Source organism: Microcaecilia unicolor, chromosome 3 (assembly GCF_901765095.1).
Source record: "Microcaecilia unicolor chromosome 3, aMicUni1.1, whole genome shotgun sequence".
Lineage (NCBI taxonomy): Eukaryota > Metazoa > Chordata > Amphibia > Gymnophiona > Siphonopidae > Microcaecilia > Microcaecilia unicolor.
Window position 1 is genome coordinate 530,659,262 of NC_044033.1, and position 27,893 is coordinate 530,687,154.

Sequence of the window (27,893 nt, forward strand, 5' to 3'; positions counted from 1 at the left end):
AGCACTAGTACTGAGGTAATCAAGAAGTTCTGAAGTTCTAAATTGTCACTGAGAGAGACGTTAGTCCGCCTCTCAGCACTGGCAAGGAAAAGATACCAGCCTTATGACAAGCTGGATTTAGGCTACAGGTTATACAATGCGGCGAAAGAAAGCCTGATAAAGCAGAAGCCTTTGATCATTAAATGAAGCCCACAGAACATCATTTGGGATGAGGAGTTTATTTGCCAAGATACAAGTCAAATCAGTGATTGACAACAGGCACATACAATCAATTAGTTATAGGAATATAAGAATCCAGCTGCAAACAGGTGCTATCTGAATCCTAGTCTTTTATAATTTCTTTTACCAATCAAAAGGTTTTACATGGGAAAACAATTAGGTAATCTGTCAGTTCTGCTGGTCACATTGGTTTCCCCTGGAGAGAGAGAGTGGCAACCCTTCTCTCTAGCTTAAACCAGGAAATACACTAACTTTTATAGGTTCATACAGGAGTAATGTAAGTCCATCTGATTGGATCTATGTTATGTCACAGTTACCAATAATTGGCTATGCTACTGAGTAGCTTCATCTCATGAACATGTTCTCATCTTTAGCTTGCTTAACCACAAACTTAAGCAAGACTTTGAGGAGCCATCTGTATCCTGTTTATGAGGTTTCTGCATCCTAGCTTCTTCCTCATTCTGCTGCATGGTCCTTTCTTATTTTGCTGCATGGTGTGTCCCAATAGCTCAAGAGTTTGCTGGAACTTCAGAGTTCAAATTTCGGCTAATGGCCTGTACTTTTCTTGTCATTTTTAGAGCCTGAACCTAAGTCTCAGGCCTGGGCTTCCAAATAATTATACACTCTTAATATATTTTATTAATATTACTTCTGCGTGAGTTTTCAGTAAACACCTGGTTCATACTAATAAGGGATTTACTTTTTTGGAGTTATTTTGTGTATTTGTCTCTCTCTGGGGGATTCTATTTAGTATTGCTTTAAGAATTAAATCAAAAATGTTTCTCTGCCTTCTGCTGATGGGAGCAAGCTCTCTGTCCCGATGTATCCTGCCAGTGAACCTCGGGGGGATTAAGAGAATCAGGTTAATAGTTTCATCTGCTGGGATGAATAGGTCAAAATCTGTATAACTGGCCCATCAAGCCCACTCAGTTGTTCTGATCTACTTTGCTATGGATACATCCCAGCTGCAGAACCTTCAGTACCTGTAGGGTAACTCTTAAGTCGGTTGTCTTTTTGGTTCTGTGTAATCCCAGATAGATGAGCTGATAAAGTTCCATTGCTTATTCCAACATCTACCACTGCTGAGTCTTTTAATATTGAAATTGGTGTGTTCGTATCCAGCTGTGCAGTTTGTGAGATGCCCACTAATCTGTGCCTGCATTTATGCTTTGCGTTGCAGTATGCCTTGAAAAAGCCGTATGCTGTCCTGTATAAAAAGTAAGTAATGTCCAGGCTGCTCATTTTTGTGATGGAATGTGTTGTGTATCTAATCTATTCAGCACCAGGGGGCATAGCCAGACCTGACGATTTGGAAGGGCCCAGAGTTAACATGGGGAAGGGGAGGGGGGCAGTGGGCATATAGGCGTGATTAGTGCTTGGTTTACTCCTAAGTAATGCCTTAGAGCACCTAGTGGTTAGAGTGGTGGACTTTGGTCCTGGGGAACTGGGTTCGATTCCCACTGCAGCTCCTTGTGACTCTGGGCAAGCCACTTAACCCTCCATTGCCCCTGGTACAAATAATACCTGTATATACTATGTAAACCCACAGAAAGGCAATATATCAAGTCCCATTTCCCTATTAGAGATTCTACATGGAATATTGCAGTATATAAGGTGGTATATGAAGTCCCATTAACAAGATTCCATGCACAATCTCAAAGAGTAGCAACATTCCAAGTAGAACCCCAAAGAATAGCAAGATTACTGAATCCCAGCCTAGTGGTTAGTGCAGCAGACTTCGATCCTGGGGGAACTGGGTTCGCTTCCCACTGCAGCCCCTTGTGACTCTGGGCAAGTCACTTAACCCTCCATTGCCCCAGGTACAAATAAGTACCTAAGCCGCATTGAGCCTGCCATGAGTGGGAAAGCGTGGGGTACAAAAAAAAAAGGGTGCAGAAGGGTACTTGATAACGGATCTCTAAGTAAAATGTCTGTCCTGCATCACATAAACCACATGCACACTTATGGAAACCTTGGAAACAGTGACATTTTTAAATGAAGTTGCATTATCCCATAACTTAAATGTTGCCGTTATAGTAGACTTGAGTCTGGTCAACCTCTCAACACACATCAGAGTATCCTGGAAAATAATTACTGCAGTGGCACAAATCCCTCAACTTTACTTTATAAGAAATATAAAATACCTATTAAGCTGTATTAATAAAATAAGTTGTCTTGTCCCTTCTCTGGTTCTACTGTTTTCTCTCCTTTCTGAAGCTGACATGAATCAGTTCAAGTCCCTGGAACTCCTGACAGTCTTCTTTCCACCCCCCTTTTCCTTAGGAAGGAGCACGCAAATGAAGGATTGTCTGCCAAAGAAGCTTCTCAGAGCCAATATAGCAAGCTTAACAGTCAAACTCTTATCCATTCACTATTAAAAGAATAGGTAAAGCATCCTCAATATCTCAGTGATTTATTTATTTATTAAGATTTATTTACCGCCTTTTTGAAGGCATTCACTCAAGGCGATGTACAGTAAGAATAAATCAAACTTGATGACTAGGCAATTGCAGAAGTAAAAATATTTAAATAACAATACAAAGTATGGCATGGTATACTACTTTAATGCCTAGATAGGGACCACTGGTGAAATATTCTGATTCTAATATTGTATTACCACGTGGTGTTCAAAATATTCTGCTTCCAACAACTGCTGCTGTAAATCACACTTGTTTATTCTTACTTTTATTAAGAGGACCTCAGATCTTCCCGGCTTGGCTGTTCTATTCAGAACTCTTTTGCATGATATTTTCTTACATGCGCTCAAGCTGTTTTCTGGAAGTATTTATTATCACTGGTCCTATATTTGCTATCAAATTCTTTCAGAGGTCAGGATTCTAAATCACTGAAAAAAACTCCCACTCGGAGAAAAAAACAGTGATTCCTGCCCTCTGAAACACAGCTTCCCCTTGTGTCAAGCAGAATATTTTCTGCAACTGATTCTGTCATACATTTACATTTAAATAGGGTTAAATGCAGTGCTCAATCTCACAGCTTTTTGTTTGTAGGATCTCTATTCTCCCCAAACATAAACAGTCTGTACTTAGCTTCAGGGTTTTCCGTGAACCACCAGCTACAAGCTGCATGTCACTGCTTCTTTCCTCTTTCCCATTGTGATGTATTCTGATTCCTTCTGTCCCTTCTCCTTCTGTCCCTTCAACAAGAACGTCTCGTTTCGCTGCTCTCACTGCTGCGTCAGGAAGGAAACACTATCTCTGACATCCTCCTTGTATACTACTTACAATGTTCAACAATTCTCTAACCCACTTTATGAATGTTTGTTTAAAGGAGGAAAAAGACCTCATAAAGCTATGGCAAAAATTTGCAGTACACCTACCTAGTCACAGTGTCGATAAACAACTGGCAGTAATCATCAGTCAAAAAACCTCCATTCTGTATAAAGTGTCCAAATTCCAAAAATCATTAAACAATGCAGTCTTCAAAATATTTGATAAAGTGCAATACAAAAAGTGGTAATAGATACTTATCTTAGTGACTATAATGTCCCGGTACTTGATCACGCAGTCTTTGCAGGAAGAAGTAACAGTGTGATCCCAACGGGGACCTGTTTTGCTTTCAGCTTTTTCTGGAGACCCACTGCATTGCAATTAAACTAATCATTCCTTGACTGCTTGACAGCCGTATGGCTAAACAAACTAAAGCAAATGCCCTTAATATGTAATACTTGGTAGCAATAATGAAACAGTGATGAAATATTCACATGGCAAGCAGCAGATTTATTTTCCACTGAGCATAATTAACTTTGTATGAACTTGGTGGCTTACAGTGTGCTGAACTGAACAATGTTGCCACATTCAGACTGACTCTGGACATAACTGCATGAAGGAAGCCCTTCCCTCATTATTCAGTACCTCTCTGTAAAGTAGTAGTAATAAAAAAAGGCAAGTGCATTTTTATAATATATCACTTCAATCCACAAAACAAAAGGAGCAAGTTCCCATATGCCATCTTTTTCTTTTTGATGTTGGATTTTTTTTTTATTGTATTTATAAACGTCTGATTGTTAAGCACCTGATTCTCATAACATGATGTCTGTTTTGGTGGCCCTTTATTAGGTCAATACATCTATGCATGAATAGGGGGAGTCCCTATAACCAGCCCCTCCAAATGACGCAATGATTTACAACTTTGAACTAATTACTCGATTCTTCCCCTATGTATATCCACAGAACAAATAATAAGATACCAACAATAAGGGACAAACTACAGAAATAAATCCCGACTTCTCACCCTGAGACACTTGCTTTGTGGCTGATCTCAGACACAGAGTTCTGTTTCCAACTGAAAACGAGCTTATCAGGAAGAAGGTGATAGTTTATCTTCAACTTGCCTAGGCAATAGTCCTTAGCCCAGATAGGCAGCTGTTTAGTATTCGCTACTTTCCTATAACGGAATTCAAACATGCGTGGGATAAACATAAAGGAATCCTGCTCAGAAGGAAGGGATCCTCAGAAGCTTAGCCGGTGGTGGGAGGCGGGGCTGGTGGTTGGGAGGTGGAGATGGTGCTGGGCAGACTTATACGGTCTGTGCCAGAGCCGGTGGTTGGGAGGCAGGGCTGGTGATTGGGAAGCGGGGATAGTGCTGGGCAGACTTATACAGTCTGTGCCAGAGCCGGTGGTTGGGAGGCGGGGATAGTGCTGGGCAGACTTACACGGTCTGTGCCAGAGCCGGTGGCGGGAGGCGGGGCTGGTGGTTGGGAGGCGGGGATAGTGCTGGGCAGACTTATACGGTCTGTGCCAGAGCCGGTGGTGGGAGACGGGACTAGTGGTTGGGAGGTGGAGATGGTGCTGGGCAGACTTATCCGGTCTGTGCCAGAGCCGGTGGTTGGGAGGCGGGGATAGTGCTGGGCAGACTTATACGGTCTGTGTCAGAGCCGGTGGTTGGGAGGCAGGGGTAGTGCTGGGCAGACTTATACGGTCTGTGCCCTGAAAAAGACAGGTACAAATCAAGGTAAGGTATACCCATATGAGTTTATCTTGTTGGGCAGACTGGGTGGACCATGCAGGTCTTTTTCTACCGTCATCTACTATGTTACTATTTATAACAAATTTATAGGAAGGTCCAGGGCATAGGCACTATCGCAGTGTCTTTCCAGAGTTATCAGCAGAGCGCCCACCCTGGACAGTAACAACCAGAAACATCTTTTTCTTTTCCAAAAGATTTGACTGGAACTTGGTCCCCTGTCCTCAGGTGACTCTTCTGGCCCAATCAGAACACGCATACCTGCTGTCCAAATGATGGAATCCATGCCTTCTAAGACGACAAAGTCCACTGTTGATCCAGACACTGTCCCTGAGCATGTTGGCGCCTTAGCCAAGGGGCCCACAAATGTTATCCCATGCTTGGGGGTTATAAATCTGTCCAGTAACCAGCTTCACCCCCTGAGATGGTGCAGATGTTTTCTGTACTAACACTGTCCTGGTCAGCAAGCACTGTTCATGGGCTGATAGAGAAACAGGACTTCAGCCATCTTACTCTTCTTCACACAGATGGTTCAGGCCTGTATGTGGACATAGACCTCAGTTGCACACAGGGTGACATAACTGGGATACACCTACAATTTCCACTTCAGGCACAGGCAGCTCCTTGTGACTCTGGGCAAGTCACTTAACCCTCCATTGCCCCAGGTAAGCCACATTGAGCCTGCCATGAGTGGGAAAGTTCGGGGTACAAATGTAACAACACCTTGTTCGTCTGTCGCAACTGATGTACCAGGCTGTATGGATCTGTTGCCTCACACACCCATACCAAGCCTTTCCTCAGAGTTTTTCTCTGGCAAGCAGTGAATGTAAAAAAAACAGGCTTTCTGATGTAACCCATAAAACAACTTCTTCCTCTCAAGTGTCCCTGATCTTAACAAAGCTGATGCTTGAACCCTGGTACATTTACCAGAGCAGATCCCAGCAGCAGTGCTCCCTCCCCTTGTCTCTGTAAGAACCTCTGTACCTCAGCACTGGAACTTCACCTATTAGTAATCTACGTACATAAGCTTTTTTTTCACAGGGTTTGTGTCCCTCCAAATATGCAACGTTCGACCATTCCAGTCCACTCAAAAGTAAATATCTTCCATCAGTCCCTCTACACCTAGATACCTGGGATTACATAAATAAGGCTTCTTTTGCTTTTCTACACAAAAGTTAGCAGAAACAGCACCGAAACATTGTCCTGGCCCATGACTGGCCCATCGAGATCATTAGAGGGAGACTGAAACTGGTTTCTCTCACCTTCCTCCCCCGGGCGTGATGTCCATTTCAGATGGTCTAGTCCAGTCGCCCCTGCCATGTCCTGTCCATTGCCAAAATGGCTGCTTCAATCTCTGGTCAGCTCCAATCTCAGAATAGCCATTTTGCCAGTGGAGAGGGCATTTGGGTTTGCTTCTTAGAAACTAATTAAATGTAATTAAAACTCTAATGAAAATTGACAATTCCCCTCTTGTCTTAATTAGAATAATTGACTATAAATGATGAGTTGAGCTAGGGATGGGTGGGAGTTGGGGAGGGTGGGTGGGAATGAGGACTGAAATGGGCCCTTCTGTGCCTTCTAGAGACTATCTGTTAATGCTGTAGCAGAAACTTCAAGTTTTAAAACTGTGTGGAAAAGGTTATGGAGACTAGCTAATAAAGTTTTCTAGCTTTTTTTTAATTATTATTTTAAAATTCTAACTGTTTATCAGTATCTTACAATTCCTCTTTTAAACCCTAATCTTTACGTTACCAAGCTCAGAATAATATAATGTCACTTACCCACAGAAATGTCCTCTTCTCTCAGAACTTTTCCTCGTCAGAAAGTGAGCATCCCCTCTGTTTGGCCCTGTGGTCCCCAAGAAAATCGACACCCAGTATCGGATCCATGGGGAACCTGGGTTGGTGAGGTCTCAGTTACCCCACAACTCCACCAGGGATTGACAGTAGGCCCAGGGGAAGGGCTCATTCTGTGCGGGGGGGGGGGGAGGGGGGGGGGGACGACAAGCAAATGTTTTGGTTCCACCTGAAAATTCACTCGCATTTTCAGCCAAAATTGAAACCACCTCAAAATTTGTGTTCAGCCTTGTTTCAGTGTTGAAACCGAAATTGGCTCAGTCCTGTTTCTAGCTCTGCTGTGGTGCAGTTTCTCAGCCTTTAGCAAGGCGATATTCCTACTTGTGCTGCTGCTCCCATTCCATCTCCCTCAGCCAGGTGACAAAATGAACCCAAAAGGCAGAACATTAGTTACTGTCACAACCGAACTTCCACAGAAATGTTTTAATAAAACTCCTGCATCTAGTGACTGTTCTTCCACCTCCATGTACCTTTCTGATCCGATAAATGTGGGATTCAGTGTAGGTGAAAGACACTGCAATGTCGGTCTATCGCCAAATACATTAAATGTTCTTGTTTCTTCTCATCTCTTAGGAAAAATATTACCAGACCATTTGAGGATCAGACCTCCCTGGTAAGGGTGCAGCATGGCTTCACATTTAATGTGGTAGAAATGAAATGATCAATCTTCTATTTCAGGGATCTCTCTACATTACAAGGTGTACATTCTTGAAATACCCGACCAGCAGAGGTGGAGGGAAATTAATACTGGGACAGATTTAAGCTTTTTGAGGCAGGTCTGCAAAATCCTCAGTGGTGTAGAAGAATGAGTAGAAGTAAATCGATTTTTTTTTTTTTAACTCGTTCCAAAAGTAGAAAGACTAGGGGACACTCGAGGAAGTTACATGGAAATACTTTTAAAACAAATAGGAGGAAATATTTTTTCACTCAACGAATAGTTAAGCTCTGGAACTTTTTGCCAGAGGAGGTGGTAACAGCAGTTAGCGTATCTGGGTTTAAAAAAGGTTTGGACAAATTCCTGGAGGAAAAGTCCATAGTCTGCTATTGAGGTAAATATGGGAAGCAACTTCTTGCCCTGGGATTTGTAGTATGGAGTGTTGCCACGATTTGGGTTTCTGCCAGGTACTTGTGACCTGGTTTGGCCACTGTTAAGGATACTGGGCTGGATGGACCATTGGTCTCGGAAAGCAACAAAGCAAATGGTCTGCAAACTCCAATGCGGAAGACAAAACAGCAGATCAGTGTAAAATACAGAAGCTTTAATTGATAATATCATATACCAGAGTGTCCTTATTAAATTGTTTGTTATGATGTTTTATGTATTACACAATAATCTTTGCTTTTATTTATTTTATATTATTGATATTGTATTATTTTTTATATTTATTGTGTATATTGGCTTATTTTAGCCCCTGATGCAGCCCTTTTGGGCGAAACATGGCCTGTGTCAGGCAACACTCTGGTATATGATATCAATTAAAGCTTCTGTATTTTACACTGATCTGCTGTTTTGTTATGTTCAGGTACCGAGGGGAGAGGTGGCAAATGAAGAGACTCTCAGTATGACGTGTGTGGAGTGGAGGAGTAGCCTAATACTTAGTGCGAGTGGGCTGAGAACCAGGGGAGCCAGGTTCATTTCCCACTACAGCTCTGTGTGACCCTGGTAAAAATCACTTAATCCTCCACATCCCCAGTTACAAAATAAGTACATGAATATATTATGTAAACCGCTTTGATTGTAACCACAGACAGGAAGTATATCAAGTCCCATCCCCTTTCCCGGCTCTGTTCATGGCTTTGTGTAGGGAGGGACATGGACTCTGTGTGGTAAGACAGGGGGGTGTAACAGGGGTTCTTTATGTTCTAGGAGTTCTTCTCAAAGAAGTCAGACTGCTCCATTTTCGTATTTGGTTCTCATAATAAGAAACGACCCAATAATCTGGTCCTAGGTAAGCTGGAAAAACCTTCCACAAACTAAAAATCCTCTCAGAATCGGTGTCCGGGACTTTTCCTTTCTTTTTCCATGACTTTAATTGAAGCATTGTGCCTTGTGTGTCTTTTCATGGTTTTCACCCGAAGACCGTGTCTGGTTGTGGGTACGTTGAATGTTTTTGATTGTTGGGCCCCTTGCGTCCTGGAGTGGAAGAGTCTCTGAGCTTTGATAAGTACAGAGAAATTACTGGTTTATTTTCCCAGGTCGGATGTTTGACTACCACGTCCTGGACATGATAGAGCTCGGTATTGAGAATTATGTATCCCTAAACGATATTAAGGTAATTGATATTCTTTCCTTCAATGTTTTCTGTGATGTTCTTAGAGTCAGCCTCTCACCTCACACCGTCCCCTTGTGCCTTGTCAGGGAGTCTTGGGCACATTGCCTACCCTTGCTTTCCCGCATTTGAGTCTCATCAGGGAACCATCGTACATGGTCTTTATTTTCCCTGATAAATCTCTTCCAGAATAGTAAGTGCCCTGAGGGAACGAAACCTATGCTGATATTTGCTGGCGATGTGTTCGAGTCGAGCGAAGACTACAGGAGGCTGAAGAGTCTTCTTATAGGTGAGGGAACAGCTTTGGGGGTGGGGGCTTTACCTCTGGGGCTTCTCCAGGTGTATTTATCTCTGTACTTTTCCAGTTTGAGCTCAAAACAACTTGCAGCCTTCAGAGAATATAAAAATATAAATTCAATAATGCCATCCTGGAATATGAATAAAAACAGAATAAATGTACAGTGACATAGTAACATAGTAGATGACGGCAGAAAAAGACCTGCACGGTCCATCCAGTCTGCCCAACAAGATAACTCATATTTGCTGCTTTTTTGTGTATACCCTACTTTGATTTGTACCTGTGCTCTTCAGGGCACAGACCGTATAAGTCCGCCCAACACTATCCCCGCCTCCCACCACCGGCTCTGGCACAGACCGTATAAGTCTGCCCAGCACTATCCCCGCCTCCCACCACCGGCTCTGGCACAGACCGTATAATTCTGCCCAGCACTATCCTCACCTCCCAACCACCGGCTCTGGCACAGACCGTACAAGTCTGCCCAGCACTATCCCTGCCTCCCACCACCGGCTCTGGCACAGACCGTATAAGTCTGCCCAGCACTATCCCCGCCTCCCAACTACCAGTCCCGCCTCCCACCACCAGCTCTGGCACAGACCGTATAAGTCTGCCCAGCACTATCCCCACCTCCCAACCACCATCCCCTCCTCCCAACCACCGGCTCTGGCACAGACCGTATAAGTCTGCCCAGCACTATCCCCGCCTCACAACCACCAGTCCTGCTTCCCACCACCGGCTCTGGCACAGACCGTATAAGTCTGCCCAGCACTATCCCCGTCTCCTAACCACCAGCCCCGCCTCCCGATCTTGACTAAGCTCCTGAGGATCCATTCCTTCGGCACAGGATTCCTTTATGCTTATCCCACGCATGTTTGAATTCCGTTACCGTTTTCATTTCCACCACCTCCCGCGGGAGGGCATTCCAAGCATCCACTACTCTCTCCGTGAAAAAATACTTCCTGACATTTTTCTTGAGTCTGCCCCCCAGGCAAAGGCAAACCTCCCTGTTAATGGTCACACAGGTGGCAGCCTTCATCAGTCATTTGCGACTCAGTACTTGTAGACAGGGAACTACCTAAATAAACCACTAATTCAAGATATAATGAACAACAAGGTAAAACCCCAACACACCACAACAAACGAGAGAAAATTCCCTCCGACGAAGCAAGGGTAACCAAAGTAGTAGGCAAGGGATGTAGGCCAACCAATCAGTCAAGTCTCCAGAAGTTGATTGCAGTGAAATTTATTGAGAAACTAGATCCAATAGACTCGACATGGACTGTAATTTGACAGTGAAATTGCCTGCCTCAGGAGTCAAGTATCTTAAAAACACTACATAAATTCAAAAATATAACATTACAAAGAGGTCACATAAAAATATATATTTAAAAAATATATTTATATATAATATATAATTTTTTTAAATATTTTTTATTTTTTTTTATTTTTCAAATATAACTTCAAAGCGAACTTTGAAAAGAAACATGCAGGTCATCAAGAAAATAAAACATTACATGGGTTAACCCCCTATACAGGTTACTTATGCAATAGTCCACAAAAAAGTAAGGCTGGGGGGACTAATAAACATTCCTTTGCAGAGGATAAGGATATATCAAAAATATATGGCTTCAAACAAAATTACACTTTAAACAAATAGTCCTAATAACTCAAACCAGAAAAATAATATATCATTTTTTTTTTTTGTTACATTTGTACCCCGCGCTTTCCCACTCATGGCAGGCTCAATGCGGCAGGCAATGGAGGGTTAAGTGACTTGCCCAGAGTCACAAGGAGCTGCCTGTGCTGGGAATCAAACTCAGTTCCTCAGTTCCCCAGGACCAAAGTCCACCACCCTAACCACTAGGCCACTCCTCCACTGTTGCTACTATTTGAGATTCTATTCCACTAGCAACATTCCATGTAGAAGTCGGCCCTTGCAGATCACCAGTGTGGCCGCGCAGGCTTCTGCTTCTGTGAGTCTGACGTCCTGCGCGTACGTGCAGGACGTCAGACTCACAGAAACAGAAGCCTGCGCAGCCTTCTACATGGATTGTTGCTAGTGGAATAGCAACATTCCATATAGAATCTCCAATAGTAGCAACATTCCATGTAGAATCTCCAATAGTAGCAACAGAATCTCCAATAGTAGCAACATTCCATGTAGAATCTCCAATAGTAGCAACAGAATCTCCAATAGTAGCAACATTTCATGTAGAATCTCCAATAGTAGCAACAGAATCTCCAATAATAGCAACATTCCATGTAGAATCTCCAATAGTAGCAACAGAATCTCCAATAGTAGCAACATTCCATGTAGAATCTCCAATAGTAGCAACAGAATCTTCAATAATAGCAACATTCCATGTAGAATCTCCAATAGTAGCAACAGAATCTCAAATAGTAGCAACATTCCATGTAGAATCTCCAATAGTAGCAACATTCCATGTAGAATCTCCAATAGTATTTATTTTATTTTTGTTACATTTGTACCCTGCGCTTTCCCACTCATGGCAGGCTCAATGTGGCTTACATGGGGCAATGGAGGGTTAAGTGACTTGCCCAGAGTCACAAGGAGCTGCCTGTGCCTGAAGTGGGAATCCAACTCAGTTCCTCAGTTCCCCAGGACCAAAGTCCACCACCCTAACCACTAGGCCACTCCTCCACTGTTGCTACTATTTGAGATTCTACATGGAATGTTGCTATTCCAACATTCCATGTAGAAGTTGGCCCTTGCAGATCACCAATGTGGCCGCGCAGGCTTCTGCTTCTGTGAGTCTGACGTCCTGCACGTACGCGCAGGACGTCAGACTCACAGAAGCAGAAGCCTGCGCAGCCTTCTACATGGAATAGCAACATTCCATGTAGAATCTCCAATAGTAGCAACATTCCATGTAGAATCTCCAATAGTAGCAACATTCCATGTAGAATCTCCAATAGTATCTATTTTATTTTTGTTACATTTGTACCCTGCGCTTTCCCACTCATGGCAGGCTCAATGCGGCTTACATGGTGCAATGGAGGGTTAAGTGACTTGCCCAAAGTCACAAGGAGCTGCCTGTGCCGGGAATTGAACTCAGTTCCCCAGGACCAAAGTCCACCACCCTAACCACTAGGCCACTCCTCCACTCCTTTTAAATAAAAGGAAGTAAGAAACATGAAAGATTGTGGCTGAGAAATGGAGGGATATCCTGTGAAGGCACAAAGCACCAATGTAAAATGTGTACACATGTTTAATTGTTATTAATTAAACAAAAAAATGATCCCAAAAAATCAGTACTCTGGTATCTATCCATAAGCTCCCAAACACAAACCAGAGTCTCCAAAAATGGATACGCTTCAAAAAGGTAGAAGCTTGATCTCACGTATGATAGAAAAACCTTTATTATAAAAAGAGATAATTAATTTTTTGGAGGGTTCTCAGAGTAATAACTCACCCAGAATGATACTAAGTAAATCACTTTTACTGTCTCTACGGGTGGTTGAGCTTCTCAATCATTGAACTCCTCCGTGTTTTTTTTCTTTTATATATGCTAATTCTTGACTAAAACCACACAACAGTGGTTTGAAAAACTCAAACGACGTATCTTAAAACGTATTATCAAATTGTGAGTATCAAGCTAATTCCTTGATGTTCCACAAGTCCTCAAAGAAGACTAAAGAGGAGGAGTGGCCTAGTGGTTAGGGTGTTGGACTTTGGTCCTTGGGAACTGAGGAACTGAGTTCGGTTCCCACTTCAGGCACAGGCAGCTCCTTGTGACTCTGGGCAAGTCACTTAACCCTCCATTGCACCATGTAAGCCGCATTGAGCCTGCCATGAGTGGGAAAGCGCAGGGTACAAATGTAACAAAAATAAAATAGATACTATTGGAGATTCTACATGGAATGTTGCTACTATTGGAGATTCTACATGGAATGTTGCTATTATTGGGGATTCTACATGGAATGTTGCTACTATTGGAGATTCTACATGGAATGTTGCTACTATTGGAGATTCTACATGGAATGTTGCTATTATTGGGGATTCTACATGGAATGTTGCTACTATTTGAGATTCTACATGGAATGTTGCTACTATTGGAGATTCTACATGGAATGTTGCTATTCCACTAGCAACATTCCATGTAGAAGGCTGCGCAGGCTTCTGTTTCTGTGAGTCTGACATCCTGCACGTACGTGCAGGACGTCAGACTCACAGAAGCAGAAGCCTGCACGGCCACATTGGTGATCTGCAAGGGCCGACTTCTACATGTGGAGGAGTGGCCTAGTGGTTAGGGTGGTGAACTTTGGTCCTGGGGAGCTGAGGAACTGAGTTTGATTCCCACTTCAGGCACAGGCAGCTCCTTGTGACTCTGGGCAAGTCACTTAACCCTCCATTGCCCCATGTAAGCCGCATTGAGCCTGCCATGAGTGGGAAAGCGCAGGGTACAAATGTAACAAAAAAAAAATAGATACTATTGGAGATTCTACATGGAATGTTGCTACTATTGGAGATTCTACATGGAATGTTGCTATTCCACTAGCAATGTTCCATGTAGAAGGCTGCGCAGGCTTCTCTTTCTGTGAGTCTGATGTCCTGCACGTACGTGCAGGACGTCAGACTCACAGAAGCAGAAGCCTGCGCGGCCACATTGGTGATCTGCAAGGGCTGACTTCTACATGGAATGTTGCTAGTGGAATAGCAACATTCCATGTAGAATCTCCAATAGTAGCAACAGTGGAGGAGTGGCCTAGTGGTTAGGGTGGTGGACTTTGGTCCTGGGGAACTGAGGAACTGAGTTTGATTCCCACTTCAGGCACAGGCAGCTCCTTGTGACTCTGGGCAAGTCACTTAACCCTCCATTGCCCCAGATAAGCCGCATTGAGCCTGCCATGAGTGGGAAAGCGCAGGGTACAAATGTAACAACAACCCTATCTAGGTCTTTTAACTTTATAATATACAAAAGAAGGCACTTATCATTCTTTGTAGTTAGTCTGTCCTTGAAATTTGTCGAAGGAATAGTGGTTCTTGTATCAATTCTCTTCTCCACTAAAACACCAAGCCGTCCTAATGTCTTTAATTCTAGGCTTCACGGCGTTTTTTTGCGATCCATGAGAACCGAACAACCACTTTTCCCAATAGTATATTATAATCAATCATCAAGAGTCCAACTCTGCAGGGTTTCGTTCAAGACTTCCTCAGGAACTCCAATGATTATTACTTAAGAAGCAGAAAACAAGGAGTCTTGCCCTCTAAAAGTGATTTACTTAGTATCATTCTGGGTGAGTTATTAATCTGAGAACCCTCCAAAAAATTAATTATCTCTTTTTATAATAAAAGTTTTTCTATCATACGTGAGATCAAGCTTCTACCTTTTTGAAGCGTATCCACTTTTGGAGACTCTGGTTTGTGTTTGGGAGTAATTGTTATTAATAGCATTTTAAATTCCAACAAACAGATTAATCATCTCGCTTTTAAAAGGGCCTTCAAGAGAGCATATAATGCTCAAAGGAGGTGGTTGGTTGATGGTCAAAGGGACAAAAAGAACGTTTAATTACTTGTGCATTGCCCTATTTTGCACAGGTGCCACAGATTCAGTGTGTTTTATTTGTAAGCATTTAAATTTACTACTTTGTAGCTTCATTGTGTTCCCCAGGTCCTAGTAAACAAGCGATTCATGTCTACCCGTTTAACTCCACTCATTATTTTATAGACATATCTCCCCTCAGCCGCCTTTTCTCCAAGCTGAGCAACCCTAGCCACTTCAGACATGCCTCATAGGGAAGTCGTCCCATCCCCTTTATCATTTTCGTCGCTCTTCTCTGCACTTTTTCTAATTCCACTATATCTTTTTTTGAGATGCGGTGACCAGAATTGAACACAATATTCGAGATGTGGTCACACCAAGGAGTGATACAAAGGCATTATAACGTCCTGAATTTTGTTTTCCATTCCTTTCCTAATAATACCTAACATTCTATTCGCTTTCTTAGCCGCTGCCGCACACTGGGCAGAGGGTTTCACCGTATCATCAACGATGACATCTAGATCCCTTTCCTGGTTGGTAACTGCTAATGTGGATCCTTGCATTACGTAGCTATAATTCGGGTTCTTGTTTCCCCACATGCATCACCTTGCACTTGCTCACATTAAACGTCATCTGCCCAGTGACGTAGCCACAGGTGGGCCTGGGTGGGCTGGGGCCCGCCCACTTAGGGCTCAGGCCCACCCAACAGTAGCACATGTTTAGTGGTATCTGGTGGGGATCCCAATCTCTGCCAGCTGATGGTAACGAAAACATTGCTCTCCATGATAATGGCACCTGCACATTCTCAGTTTTTAGCGCATACTTGCTACAGACTGCCAAGGTGGAAAGAAGTGTTATCCCACCAGCTGAGATATTTTTTTTTGGTGGTGGGGGAGAACACTTGGTGCCCACCCAAAATCTGTTGTCTGGCTACGCCCCTGCATCTGCCATTTAGACGCCCAGTCTCCCAAGGTCCTCGTAATTTTTCACAATCCTCCCGCGATTTAACAACTTTGAATAACTGTGTCATCAGCAAATTTAATTACCTCACTAGTTACTCCCATCTCTAGGTCATTTATAAGTATGCTAAAAAGCAGCAGTCCTAGCACAGACCCCTGAGGAACCCCATTAACTACCCTTCTCCATTGAGAATACTGACCATTTAACCCTACTCTCTGTTTTCTATCTTTTAACCAGTTTTTTTTTTTATTTTTTAAATTTTCATGAAGTCTTTATTGACAGGTATAATAAAGACACTGAAACATAGCACAACATGAGTATCATATTGCAGACCAAGTAAGCATAATACAAATCTCTAGCCTTATGACAAACAAATAATACAAGGCCTGATGATCCTCTCGGAACAAACCAAACGAAACCAAGTTAACTCATTGGTGCATTCAATCAATTATTCATAGAACCAGTCCAGTACTTCAACCTTTATGAATTTTGTATTGTTACCCACCCCGCTCCCCCTTTTTAACCAGTTTTTAATCCACAATAGGACACTAACTCCTATCCCATGACTCTCCAATTTCTTCTTGAGTCTTTCATGAGGTATTTTGTCAAATACCTTTTGAAAATCCGGATACGGAATATCAAACGGCTCACCTTTATCCACATGTTTGTTCACCCCTTCAAAGAAATATAATAGATTGGTGAGGCAAAATTTCCCTTCACTAAATCCATCTTGGCTTTGTTGCATTAGTTACAAGTAAACAGTTTCTTGTACAGAAATTTCAATAAGAGCACTGGGACCCGATGGTTGCAAATTTCATCTGTATTATCTTTTTTGAGCAAGACTTGTAGTGTAAAATCGGCTTTTTAAAAGAGTGCATCTTCTGATGCCTGTGAATGTTTGTCTCCTTAGATTTCTTCCGAGGTCCCACGGTGCCCTGTGTTCGGCTGGCTGGTCTGGAGCATGTTCTACACTTCACAGCCCTTAATGGGAAGATTTTCATGCGGAGTTACAAGTAAGTGTCTGCTGCTGTTCCTCGGTAGATGGAAAACATGGGCGTGATGTCATGTTGCAGTTCAAGATGTGCTGCTTTATTTCATGGTGATGACGTGCAGGCAGACAAGCCATATTGTGTAAAAGGAACTTCTTCCCAAGCTGCTTTCTCACACCTCCAGTGTCGCTTCGTGCTCACAGAAACTGAGAAAAATGAAGATGGATAAAGACCATATTACATTACATAAGATAGCATTTGTATCCCACACATACCTCTAGAGTAGAGACTTGCACAGGAACGGGGTTCATGGGAATCCCTTGGAACCTGCGGGGTTCCCCTGAAGATGGAAGCCGTTCCTGCGGGGTTCCTGTGGAAGAGTACGCTGCATTTGCACCAGCCTCTCACCGAGTACCAAGTTCTTTGAGTGCTGTGTCCTCCTCTTCCTCCTTGCTTTAACAGCGCAGATGCGGAAAGTCTTCCATTAAGGAGGTGATAGAGATACAAATGGTGACGGAATTCAAAAAGGCGTGGGATGAACACAGAGGATCTCTAATTAGAAAATGGAAGTGATAAGAAACCTAACCTTAAATGCGTGTGTGTGGATGTGTCAAGTGATGCTTAGATGGTGACTCGGGCTGATACCGGGCAGACTTGTATGGTCTGTGTCTCATACATGGCAATCTGGTTTAGGATGGGCTGGAAAGGGCTTAGACAGCAACTTTAGTGGCTGGAACATAAGGACAGTGCTGGACAGATTTTTACGGTCTGTGTCTCACAAATTTATTTATTTGTTGCATTTGTATCCCACATTTTCCCACCTATTTGCAGGCTCAATGTGGCTTACATTATGCCGTGATGGCAATCGCCATTTCCAGGTACAGGATTTCAAATGGTTTTGCATTAAGGTGCATACATACATGGTACAGAGGAATGCATTATGGCATTGCATAGAGGTTTCTAAGTGATAAAGTGAGTTTTAACATAGGTCAGGTCATCGACTATAGAGATGTCATTTTCAACTTAGGAAATAGATTGGTAGTGCGTATTGTGTAGCTTTCTATAATAGCAATGAGGTTAAACAGTCAAGCGGCTAGAGTTCGGTTTTGTCTAGTTCGTATAAAGTCTAATTATTTTGTATTTAGGATGGAACGTTGTGGTAAGCCTTCTTGAACAGGTCCGTTTTCAGTAGTCTACGGAAGATTGTTAGGCTGGAGGGGGTTTCAACGTCAACTCCAGCAGTTGGAACATAAGGATAGGACCGGATAGACTTCTATGGTCTATGCCCCAGAAACACCAAAGAAAGACCATAATCAAGTATATAATATCACACTTGTTGATTTAACCATGAATTGATAGAGTGTGACTATTGGGCAGACTGGATGAACCAAGCAGGTCTTTATTTGCCGTCACTTAACTATGTTACTATTAATCCTCCTTGCTCCCAGGCTGATGCACAGACCTCAGCTCTGACACAGGCACAAGCATCAGATGTCATCTGACATACCGGTGCGTGCATGTGGTGACTTCTCAGCACACAGTACCAGTGAATCGGAGACCAGTCTTATATGTGCGCACCAGAGTGTTCCAACTTCTGTTCCTTCCTTGCCTGTAGTGCTGTGGCTCAAACCCAGAGACAGAGAGAGCTGACCGGAATTTTTTTTTATGTACCATTAAATTCTTGTGTGGATGGGTAAAATTTCTGTCCCCGTGCAACTCTCTACTCCAGATTTCAGTATGGCTTACAAACCCAGGAACATTATATAATAACAAAAAAAAACAAACCCTAACAATAAATATGAGAAAATACCATACCCATGACCACCACATCCAAAGATTTTACTGATCCAGATATTTAATAAAAAGTTTTCAACAGTTTATGAAATTTGATATACAGTGCACTCCATTTAAGTGCACGTCAGATAAGCGCATGCTCCGTTTAACTGCATGCCGTACTTCGGTCCCACTTTTGGTGCCATCAATTTCTATGGGGACAAACCAGTTTACTGCACCACTGATAAGTGCAAGATTCGCTTATATGCATGGTTTAAGACCACTCCTCTGCAGGGGAGGCTGGGGTCCTGGGGATTCTTTACCCAGAGAGATGATTGGCAATTCTAAACTTCGTATAATATCTTGGAATGTCTCTGGAATTACATCTCCTGTAAAGCGTTACAAGATATTATCTCAACTTAAACACCATGGCGCGGTCATTGCCTGTCTTCAGGAAACCAAATTGTCAGACATTGAGCATATGAAGCTGCGCCAACAGTGGGTTGGGGAGTGTTATTTTTCTTCCTCTGGGAATCGAAGGAGTGGAGTGGCCATTTCCATATCATCAAGCTGATCAATCCATAGACTGGTGGGTTGTGTCCATCTACCAGCAGGTGGAGATAGAGAGCAAACTTTTGCCTCCCTATATGTGGTCATGTGCTGCCGGAAACTCCTCAGTATGTTCTCTATCTCAGCAGGTGGTGGTCACACACAGCAGCAGCTCTGGCTAGGCCTCCAAGCCTAATCCTTAGGTTTTGTTGAGGCCTGGGGTTGAGGGCTCTTTTGAGCAAGTGCAAACCTGGTGGTGCCAGGTCCCTCCTTTTCTCCCCCCTCCCGCTGGCTCCGTTAAAAAAAAAAAATTTTAAACGTCTTTAAAGGCGTTTATTTCGACGTTTATTTAAGCGTCTATTGCAGCTACTCACTGGGACACCAGGTCGTTACAACTCGGAGCGGACAGCAGGTAATTTTACCTTTTTATAGCGGGCGGGGGTTCCCCGATTCTTCTCCTCGTGGCACATGGCGTCGGAGGGCGAGGGCGCTAAGGGTCGCTCCCCGGGTCGCTTGAGCGCTTCTAGAGGGAATGCGGGGGTCTTAAAGCCGGATTCGCCCTTCTTGGGTGGCAGTTTCGTGACCGATGAATGTCCCGGTCCTTCCTCCGGCGTGGCGGTTTTTCCCGCCATAAACGCCCATCCCCCGCTCCTCGCCTCCGCCATTTTGGCCGGCCACGCGGCTCGGACGGCTTCTTCTTGGGCCGCCCTTGAGGTTGGAGACATTAATGCCATGAACGCCCTTAATTTGGGCGACGGCACAGAAGCGGCTAAAGTTAAGAGCCGTTCTTCCCGCGCGGCTCCTTCGCGGAGTTTCGCGCCGGACGCCATTTTGGATGCGCAGCAGGCCTCTCCCCCGCTGTTGCGAGCGCCGGTTGAGAGTGCGCCTAGGGCTGTTGCCCAGGCTGCGGAAGTGCACAGTCTGGGGGGTTTCTCCCCCGAGTTTGTTTTGCTGCTGCATCAGGCCTTCCTCATGCACAACGCTGCCCCCGCTCCCTCGTCTGGTAAAGAGGTTGAGGTTCCCAGAGGTAAACGCCCTCGGGTTGATTCCCAGGCCTTGGAGGAATTTGTCTCCTCCGATGTAGATGAGGGCAGCGTGTCTGAGGTCTCCCAACGGTCCTTTGCGGATTCCTTGGAGGAGACGGATCCCCGCTCGGATGGAGCGGATGACCCCTCTGCAGCGCGGCTTTTTCGCCCAGAGGATTTGCCCAACCTGTTGTTACAGGCCATGGACACTTTAAAGATTTCCTCTCCGGAGGACGTCTCTCCCTCAGCCCCTGTTGGCTCTGCCATTATGCTGGGGACGAAGCGCCCGCCTAGAACCTTCCACGTGCATGATGCCATGCACACCTTAATTTCGGCTCAATGGGATGTCCCAGAAGCGAGCCTTAAAGTGGCTAGGGCTATGTCCCGCCTCTATCCGTTGGCTGTGAGTGAACGTGAGGCCTATCTGTGGCCTACCGTGGATTCTTTAATCACTGCGGTGACTAAGAAAACGGCATTGCCGGTGGAAGGTGGCACGGCCCTAAAGGACGCCCAAGACAGGAGATTGGAGGCGGCCTTAAGGTCGTCCTTTGAGGCGGCTGCTTTAAGTTTGCAGGCCTCAGTTTGCGGCTCCTATGTGGCCAGGGCGTGCCTGACTATGGTGCAGCGGGCTTCCCCCTCGGATTATTCCTTGAGGGATGATTGGCCAGCCCTGGAATCGGGCTTAGCCTATTTGGCAGACTTGCTGTATGATGTCTTGAGAGCCTCAGCTAAAGGCATGGCTCAGACAGTCTCTGCGCGGCGGTGGCTTTGGCTGAAACATTGGTCTGCTGACCACGCCTCTAAATCCCGCCTGGCTAGATTGCCTTTTAAAGGCAAGCTGCTATTTGGGGTCGAGCTGGACAAAATCGTGACCGATCTCGGCACGTCTAAGGGCAAGAAGTTACCAGAGGTCAGGGCTCGGGCTAGTGCTCGTCCCGGTACCTCCAGAGGACGGTTTCAGGAAGCCCGTCGGTACCGCCCGGGCAGGTCGGGTTCTTCTGCCCCCTCTTCCTTTAAGAGGCATTTCTCCCCCAAGCAGCGTTCCTTTCGCAGAGACCGCCGTCCCGGAGGTGCTCCCTCCGGTCCTCCCCCAGGGTCTCGTACCCAATGACGGGGTCTTGGTCCACGCCCCAGTGCAGATTGGAGGACGGCTGTCCTCGTTTCTGGGCGAGTGGACCACAATAACTTCAGACGCTTGGGTGCTGGAAGTCATCAGAGACGGCTACAAGCTAGAGTTCTGCCGACCCTTAAGAGACGGGTTTGTACTCTCTCCCTGCAAGTCTCCGGTCAAAGCTGTGGCAGTGCGACAGACTTTGGACAATCTGATCCGCCTGGGTGCGGTCGTTCCGGTGCCAGAAAGCCAGCTTGGCATGGGGCGTTACTTCATTTACTTTGTGGTACCAAAGAAAGGAGGTTCTGTCCGGCCTATCCTCGACCTCAAAGGGGTCAATCGGGCATTGAAAGTGCGGCACTTTCGCATGGAGACTCTCCGCTCTGTTATAGCGGCAGTGAAGGCAGGGGAGTACCTGGCATCCTTGGACATCAAGGAAGCGTACCTGCATATTCCCATCTGGCCTCCTCATCAACGCTTTCTGCGTTTTGCAGTCCTGGGACGACACTTCCAGTTCAGAGCCCTCCCGTTCGGGTTGGCTACTGCTCCGCGGACCTTTTCCAAAGTAATGGTGGTCATAGCGGCCTTCCTGCGAAAGGAAGGAGTACAAGTCCATCCTTATCTGGACGACTGGTTGATCCGAGCCCCCTCTTATGCAGAGTGCGGCAAAGCTGTGGACCGGGTAGTTGCTCTTTTGAGCTCCCTGGGATGGATCATCAACTGGGAGAAGAGCCAGCTGCGCCCGACTCAGTCCCTGGAGTATCTGGGAGTTCGATTCGACACCCAAGTGGGCAGAGTGTTCCTGCCAGACAATCGGATTGTCAAGCTTCAGGCTCAGGTGGACCAGTTCCTGGTAGCCTCTCCTCTTCGGGCTTGGGACTATGTGCAGCTGTTGGGCTCTATGACGGCCACGATGGAAGTAGTGCCCTGGGCCAGGGCTCATATGAGACCACTACAACATTCTCTGCTGCAGCGCTGGACTCCGATGTCGGAGGATTATGCGGTGCGTCTTCCCTTGGATCCAGCAGTGCGCAAGGCGCTGAGCTGGTGGATGCAGACAGACAAGTTGTCTGCGGGAATGCCTCTGGTGACCCCAGAGTGGATTGTCGTCACGACGGACGCCTCATTGTCGGGCTGGGGAGCCCACTGCTTGGGAAGGACAGCGCAGGGGCTCTGGTCTCCTGCAGAGGCGAAGTGGTCTATCAACCTCCTGGAACTCAGAGCCATTCGGTTGGCGCTGTTGGAGTTCATCCCGGTACTGGTGCTGAAGCCTGTACGGGTACTGTCGGACAATGCCACGGCTGTGGCCTATGTCAACCGCCAGGGAGGTACCAAGAGCGCCCCTCTAGCCAAGGAGGCTATGAGTCTATGCCAGTGGGCGGAAGCGAACCTGGAACAGCTGTCAGCGGCCCACATTGCCGGAGTCATGAATGTCAAGGCGGACTTTCTCAGTCGCCATACCTTGGAGCCCGGAGAGTGGCAGCTATCTGCTCAGGCGTTCTTGGACATCACGAAGCGCTGGGGCCAGCCGAGCCTGGATCTGATGGCGTCATCGGCCAATTGCCAAGTGCCGCGCTTCTTCAGCAGAGGACGGGACCCTCGATCCCTGGGAGTAGATGCTCTTCTCCAACAATGGCCGACACAAGAGCTTCTCTATGTGTTCCCACCCTGGCCCATGGTGGGCAGGGTCCTAGACCGGGTGGCAAGACATCCCGGCAGGATAATCCTGGTGGGTCCGGATTGGCCCAGACGTCCCTGGTATGCGGACTTGATCAGGCTCTCAGTCGACGATCCTCTGCGGCTGCCAGTGGAGCAGGGCCTGTTACATCAGGGTCCCGTGGTGATGGAGGATCCCTCCCCCTTTGGTCTTACGGCCTGGCTATTGAGCGGCAGCGTCTGAGGAAGAAGGGCTTCTCAGACAAGGTCATCGCCACTATGCTGAGAGCGAGGAAACGCTCTACTTCTACTGCTTACGCCAGGGTGTGGCGTATCTTTGCAGCGTGGTGTGAAGCAGGCTCACTTTCTCCCTTCACTGCTCCAATTTCTTCAGTGCTGGCGTTCCTGCAAGAAGGTCTGGACAAAGGCCTGTCGCTCAGTTCCCTTAAGGTCCAGGTAGCGGCTCTGGCTTGCTTCAGGGGCCGCCTGAAGGGTGCTTCCCTGGCTTCCCAGCCAGATGTGGTGCGCTTTCTCAAGGGAGTTAATCACCTGCGCCCTCCTCTGCACTCAGTGGTGCCTGCGTGGAATCTCAACCTGGTGCTAAGAGCATTGCAGAAGCCGCCGTTTGAACCCTTGTCGAGGGCATCTCTGAAAGACCTGACGTTGAAAGCAGTCTTTTTGGTGGCTATCACTTCAGCCAGAAGAGTTTCCGAGCTCCAGGCGCTCTCATGTCGAGAGCCTTTTCTGCAGTTCACTGAGGCAGGAGTGACTATTCGCACAGTGCCTTCCTTCCTGCCCAAGATTGTTTCTCGCTTCCATGTGAATCAGCAGCTCTGTCTCCCTTCCTTTCGTAGGGAGGACTACCCAGAGGAGTACTCTGCTCTTAAATATCTGGATGTGAGACGAGTCATCATCAGATACTTGGAAGTGACCAATGATTTCCGGAAATCGGATCATCTGTTTATCCTGTTTGCAGGTCCTCGTAGGGGTCTGCAGGCTGCTAAGCCTACAGTGGCAAGATGGGTCAAGGAAGCCATTGCAGCGGCTTATGTGGCCGCAGGGAAGGTGCCGCCTATCCAGCTGAAGGCTCACTCCACAAGAGCTCAGGCGGCCTCGATGGCAGAGGCCGGTTCCGTCTCCTTGGAAGAGATATGCAAGGCGGCAGCTTGGGCTTCGGCCCATACATTCTCCAAGCATTACCGCTTGACTGTGGCTGCTCGGGCGGAGGCCCGGTTTGGAGCTTCAGTGTTGCGGTCAGGGATTTCTATGTCCCGCCCTGGGTGAGTACTGCTTCGGTACATCCCACCAGTCTATGGATTGATCAGCTTGATGATATGGAAGGTAAAATTATGTATAATCATACCTGATAATTTTCTTTCCATTAATCATAGCTGATCAATCCATAGCCCCTCCCAGATATCTGTATTGTTTTATTCTGGTTGCATTTCAGGTTCAAGTTTACTCTTCAGTTACTTCAGAAAGACTTCGTGTTCAAGTTTTTTCACTTGGATTCTTCAAGAGTTAAGACGAGTTTGTGTTACAGTGAGCTGCTGCATTCCTCTCCCCTCCGTTTTACGGGGCTGGATTGAGACATAAATTCTGCCGGCACTCCCTCCCGCTTCGTGCGGCTGTAGGGCAGTTTTGTACCCCTCCCGCTTCGGCGGTGTTCGGGTCAGTCAGCTCCTCCCGCGGTTGCGGTTGCAGGATAAGCCAGATCCCCCCGCATCGGCGGGTGTGGTGTCCCTCCCCCGCTCCGCGGGGATGAGCTGGACGGATTCCCCTCCCCCACTTGTGTGGGGATGAGCTGGGTTAATTCCCCTCCCCCGTTTCGGCGGTGGTGAGCTGGGCAGAGTGTCCCTTCGTGGGTGTAATTCTCTAAGTGCTGAGTCCTGCGGATGGAGCTTTGATATCGACATACTGAGGAGTTTCCGGCAGCACATGACCACATATAGGGAGGCAAAAGTTTGCTCTCTATCTCCACCTGCTGGTAGATGGACACAACCCACCAGTCTATGGATTGATCAGCTATGATTAATGGAAAGAAAATTATCAGGTATGATTATACATAATTTTACCTTTATTGAAGAAGGGCTTACCATGTCAATCGAGGCTAGTGTACAAGGATTCAGAGGGATGAGTAGTGTTAATTCAACTTAATTATCAAGGGCAAAAGTTTTATTTGTGTGTGGCCTATGGCCCTAATACTTATTGCCCTAGGCTTTTTCAGTCGCTCGCAGCATTGGGACTTCAGTACGCAGATGCCCCTTGGGTGTGGGCAGGTAATTTTAATCAGGTGTTAGACCCTACCCTGGATAGATCATCCTCCCCGGATTTGCCCGGTAGGGGGAGGGGGCTTCAGACACTGTGCAAAACCCTACAATTGGTGGACTCTTGGCGTCTACTACACCCCACTACACAAGATTACGCTCAACAATCAAAAGCCCACCAATATTGGTTGCATATAGACTACATTCTTCTTTCTCAGGCATGGTTCTTCAGAATTAGCAGAGCTTTCATGGGGCCAATGGAGATATCCGATCATTCTCTGATTTGGGTAGATTACGGGGGAATGTGTAAACATGGTGTCATACCAATATTATACAGTTTTGTGTTAATATATTTTTCAATGAAAATTGTTGAAACCTAAAAATTATTCCCAGAATCTTAAGGGATGATTCTAGAGGAAAGTTAATAACCATCAGTAAGCAGGAAATTGTCATCAATCGTACTGAACTTGCTACTTATATATTATGAATTTAGTTTTGTCTTTTTATATATTTAAATCTTTTTATTAATAGTAACAGAGCTAATACAGAGTATGCTATGAAAAGAGACCATTACAAATTATCAATGTCATAACTCCAGTCACTATACAAATTTTCCATTTTTATCCCCCCCACCCACCCCTCCCCCCCTAATTACGTTTCAACAAATGTTATTGATGATGTAACAAAGAATGCTTCCCCCAAGTTCAATATACACTGGATCGAAAACCTTAAACAAAGCAGACTAAGCAAAAGCTGACATTAACCACATTGATAAACTTTGTAACATGCATGAACAGTCCCTCCCCCCTCCCCCTCCCAATACTTTAATAGCTCAAGGAGCACACAGATTATGATCTATAACCTAATTCTCCTGGCCTTATACACTATAAGACCACATACCCCTATCGCAAAAGACTGGTAAAGGGCCCGTATGAGAAATGTAGAACAAATGAGAGGATTTTGTCTTATCACCTCCCATTCTTCTTTGAGCCCCATTCCTAAGCCACGAAGCCCCCACAGAGAAGGAGAGAGAGAAGGGGAAAAAAAAAAAAAGAACTAGAAACCATTTAGTACTAAACTTCGTGCCCTTGGAGACAGGGACTGAACATAAGACCCCCAGACCTCCAAAAAACGTGTTCTTTTCTTTTGCGAGGGTCCCACCGCCCGGCGTTCATGCAGCAGCAAGTCATGAAATCTGTTTCTCCAATTCCAAAAATCTGGTGGGTCTACAGTCATCCACCCATTCAGGATCACCTTCTTCCCTATCAGGCAGGCCTTACGAATCAATTGCCGTTGCCCCCCCCCCCCCCCCCCCCCCCCCCCCCGCTGCAAGACAAAGAGTTCATATTTGTCGAATAGAATCCCCAGAGGAGTGCAGCTTATTCTAGATTTTTTAGTTTTGTCTTTTATTTAACGTGGGGAGGGGGGGTGGGTTTGGATGGTGTAGTGGTTAGTTCCATGTTATATTGTCAGGGGCTGTTATCAGTGGGTTAAAGTTCAGATGTACTGATGGCCTTCTTCATTTGATTAGTTCTGCCTGTTTGAATGTCCTTGTTCTCGTTGTGTAGATTGAACGTAATCATCCCTTATTTGTCCTGTTTTATCTGGAATATATTGTGAAGTCTTTTAAGCCGGGACTGCTTAGCGGACAGCTGCACATGTCTGATAGCGCTAAAGAAACAATTAGTATTAGTAGCAATGTTTGAATCTCAACTTTGTCGCTTCAGGGTATTGCTGAAGAAGTCGGGCTGCAGGACGCCACGAATCGAGCTGGAAGAAATAGGACCGTCCTTTGACTTCACGGTGAGGAGGACCCACCTGGCGTCTGACGATCTGTACAAGCTGGCGCTGAAACAGCCCAAAGCTCTCAAGGTAGTAACTGGTGTTCCGAAAAGCTGGTTTAAGGTGTTATCTGTGCATATCCTTTCTCTGCCAGGTAGCTCTCAAAGTTGTTAAAGGTGCAGACTCTGTCGAGACCTCAGCCCAAACTGAAAACATCCAGGCTAAGTCAGCGCAGTAGCACAGTGCCTGGGTGGGTACAAGGCTCGCCTTCCTGAAGTGTCAGTACCAGAACTTGGGTCGTCCCCAGTACACAGCCAAAAACTGTTCTGTACACGCAAAGTGCTGTTCAGGTAGGGTCAGATTCATCTCCTCCTCTTCACTGACCCTTCTTTAGTAGGGTGTCTTTTTTTTTTTTTTTTTAAATCATTTATTTATAATTTAATTTTTAATTTTACAAGGGTCACTTGCAAACAGTAATACAGAGATGACTGCACATTAATACAAGATAAGAAGAAAACAATCCCAACTAGATATATGGATTATATACAATCTTTCTCTTTCTTAGACCACAAAGTGAAGAAAAATAGGGAGAGTGAGATAAGACAAGATCATCAATTAAACAGTAAACAGAAAAAAAGAAAACATGGTATT

General features: G+C 45.6%; 1 protein-coding gene across 1 annotated transcript in view; it reads left to right on the plus strand.

Moving 5' to 3' along the window:
• The window catches only part of RPF2 (ribosome production factor 2 homolog), a 43,576-nt gene that overhangs the window by 8,080 nt on the left and 7,603 nt on the right, over positions 1–27,893 (plus strand). Inside the window, exons 3-9 of the mRNA XM_030195669.1 lie at positions 1,400–1,437; positions 7,632–7,671; positions 8,926–9,007; positions 9,255–9,331; positions 9,518–9,617; positions 17,001–17,103; positions 27,188–27,332. Of these exons, the coding sequence (XP_030051529.1) occupies positions 1,400–1,437; positions 7,632–7,671; positions 8,926–9,007; positions 9,255–9,331; positions 9,518–9,617; positions 17,001–17,103; positions 27,188–27,332 (585 nt within the window). The remainder of the gene's footprint in view (positions 1–1,399; positions 1,438–7,631; positions 7,672–8,925; positions 9,008–9,254; positions 9,332–9,517; positions 9,618–17,000; positions 17,104–27,187; positions 27,333–27,893) is intronic.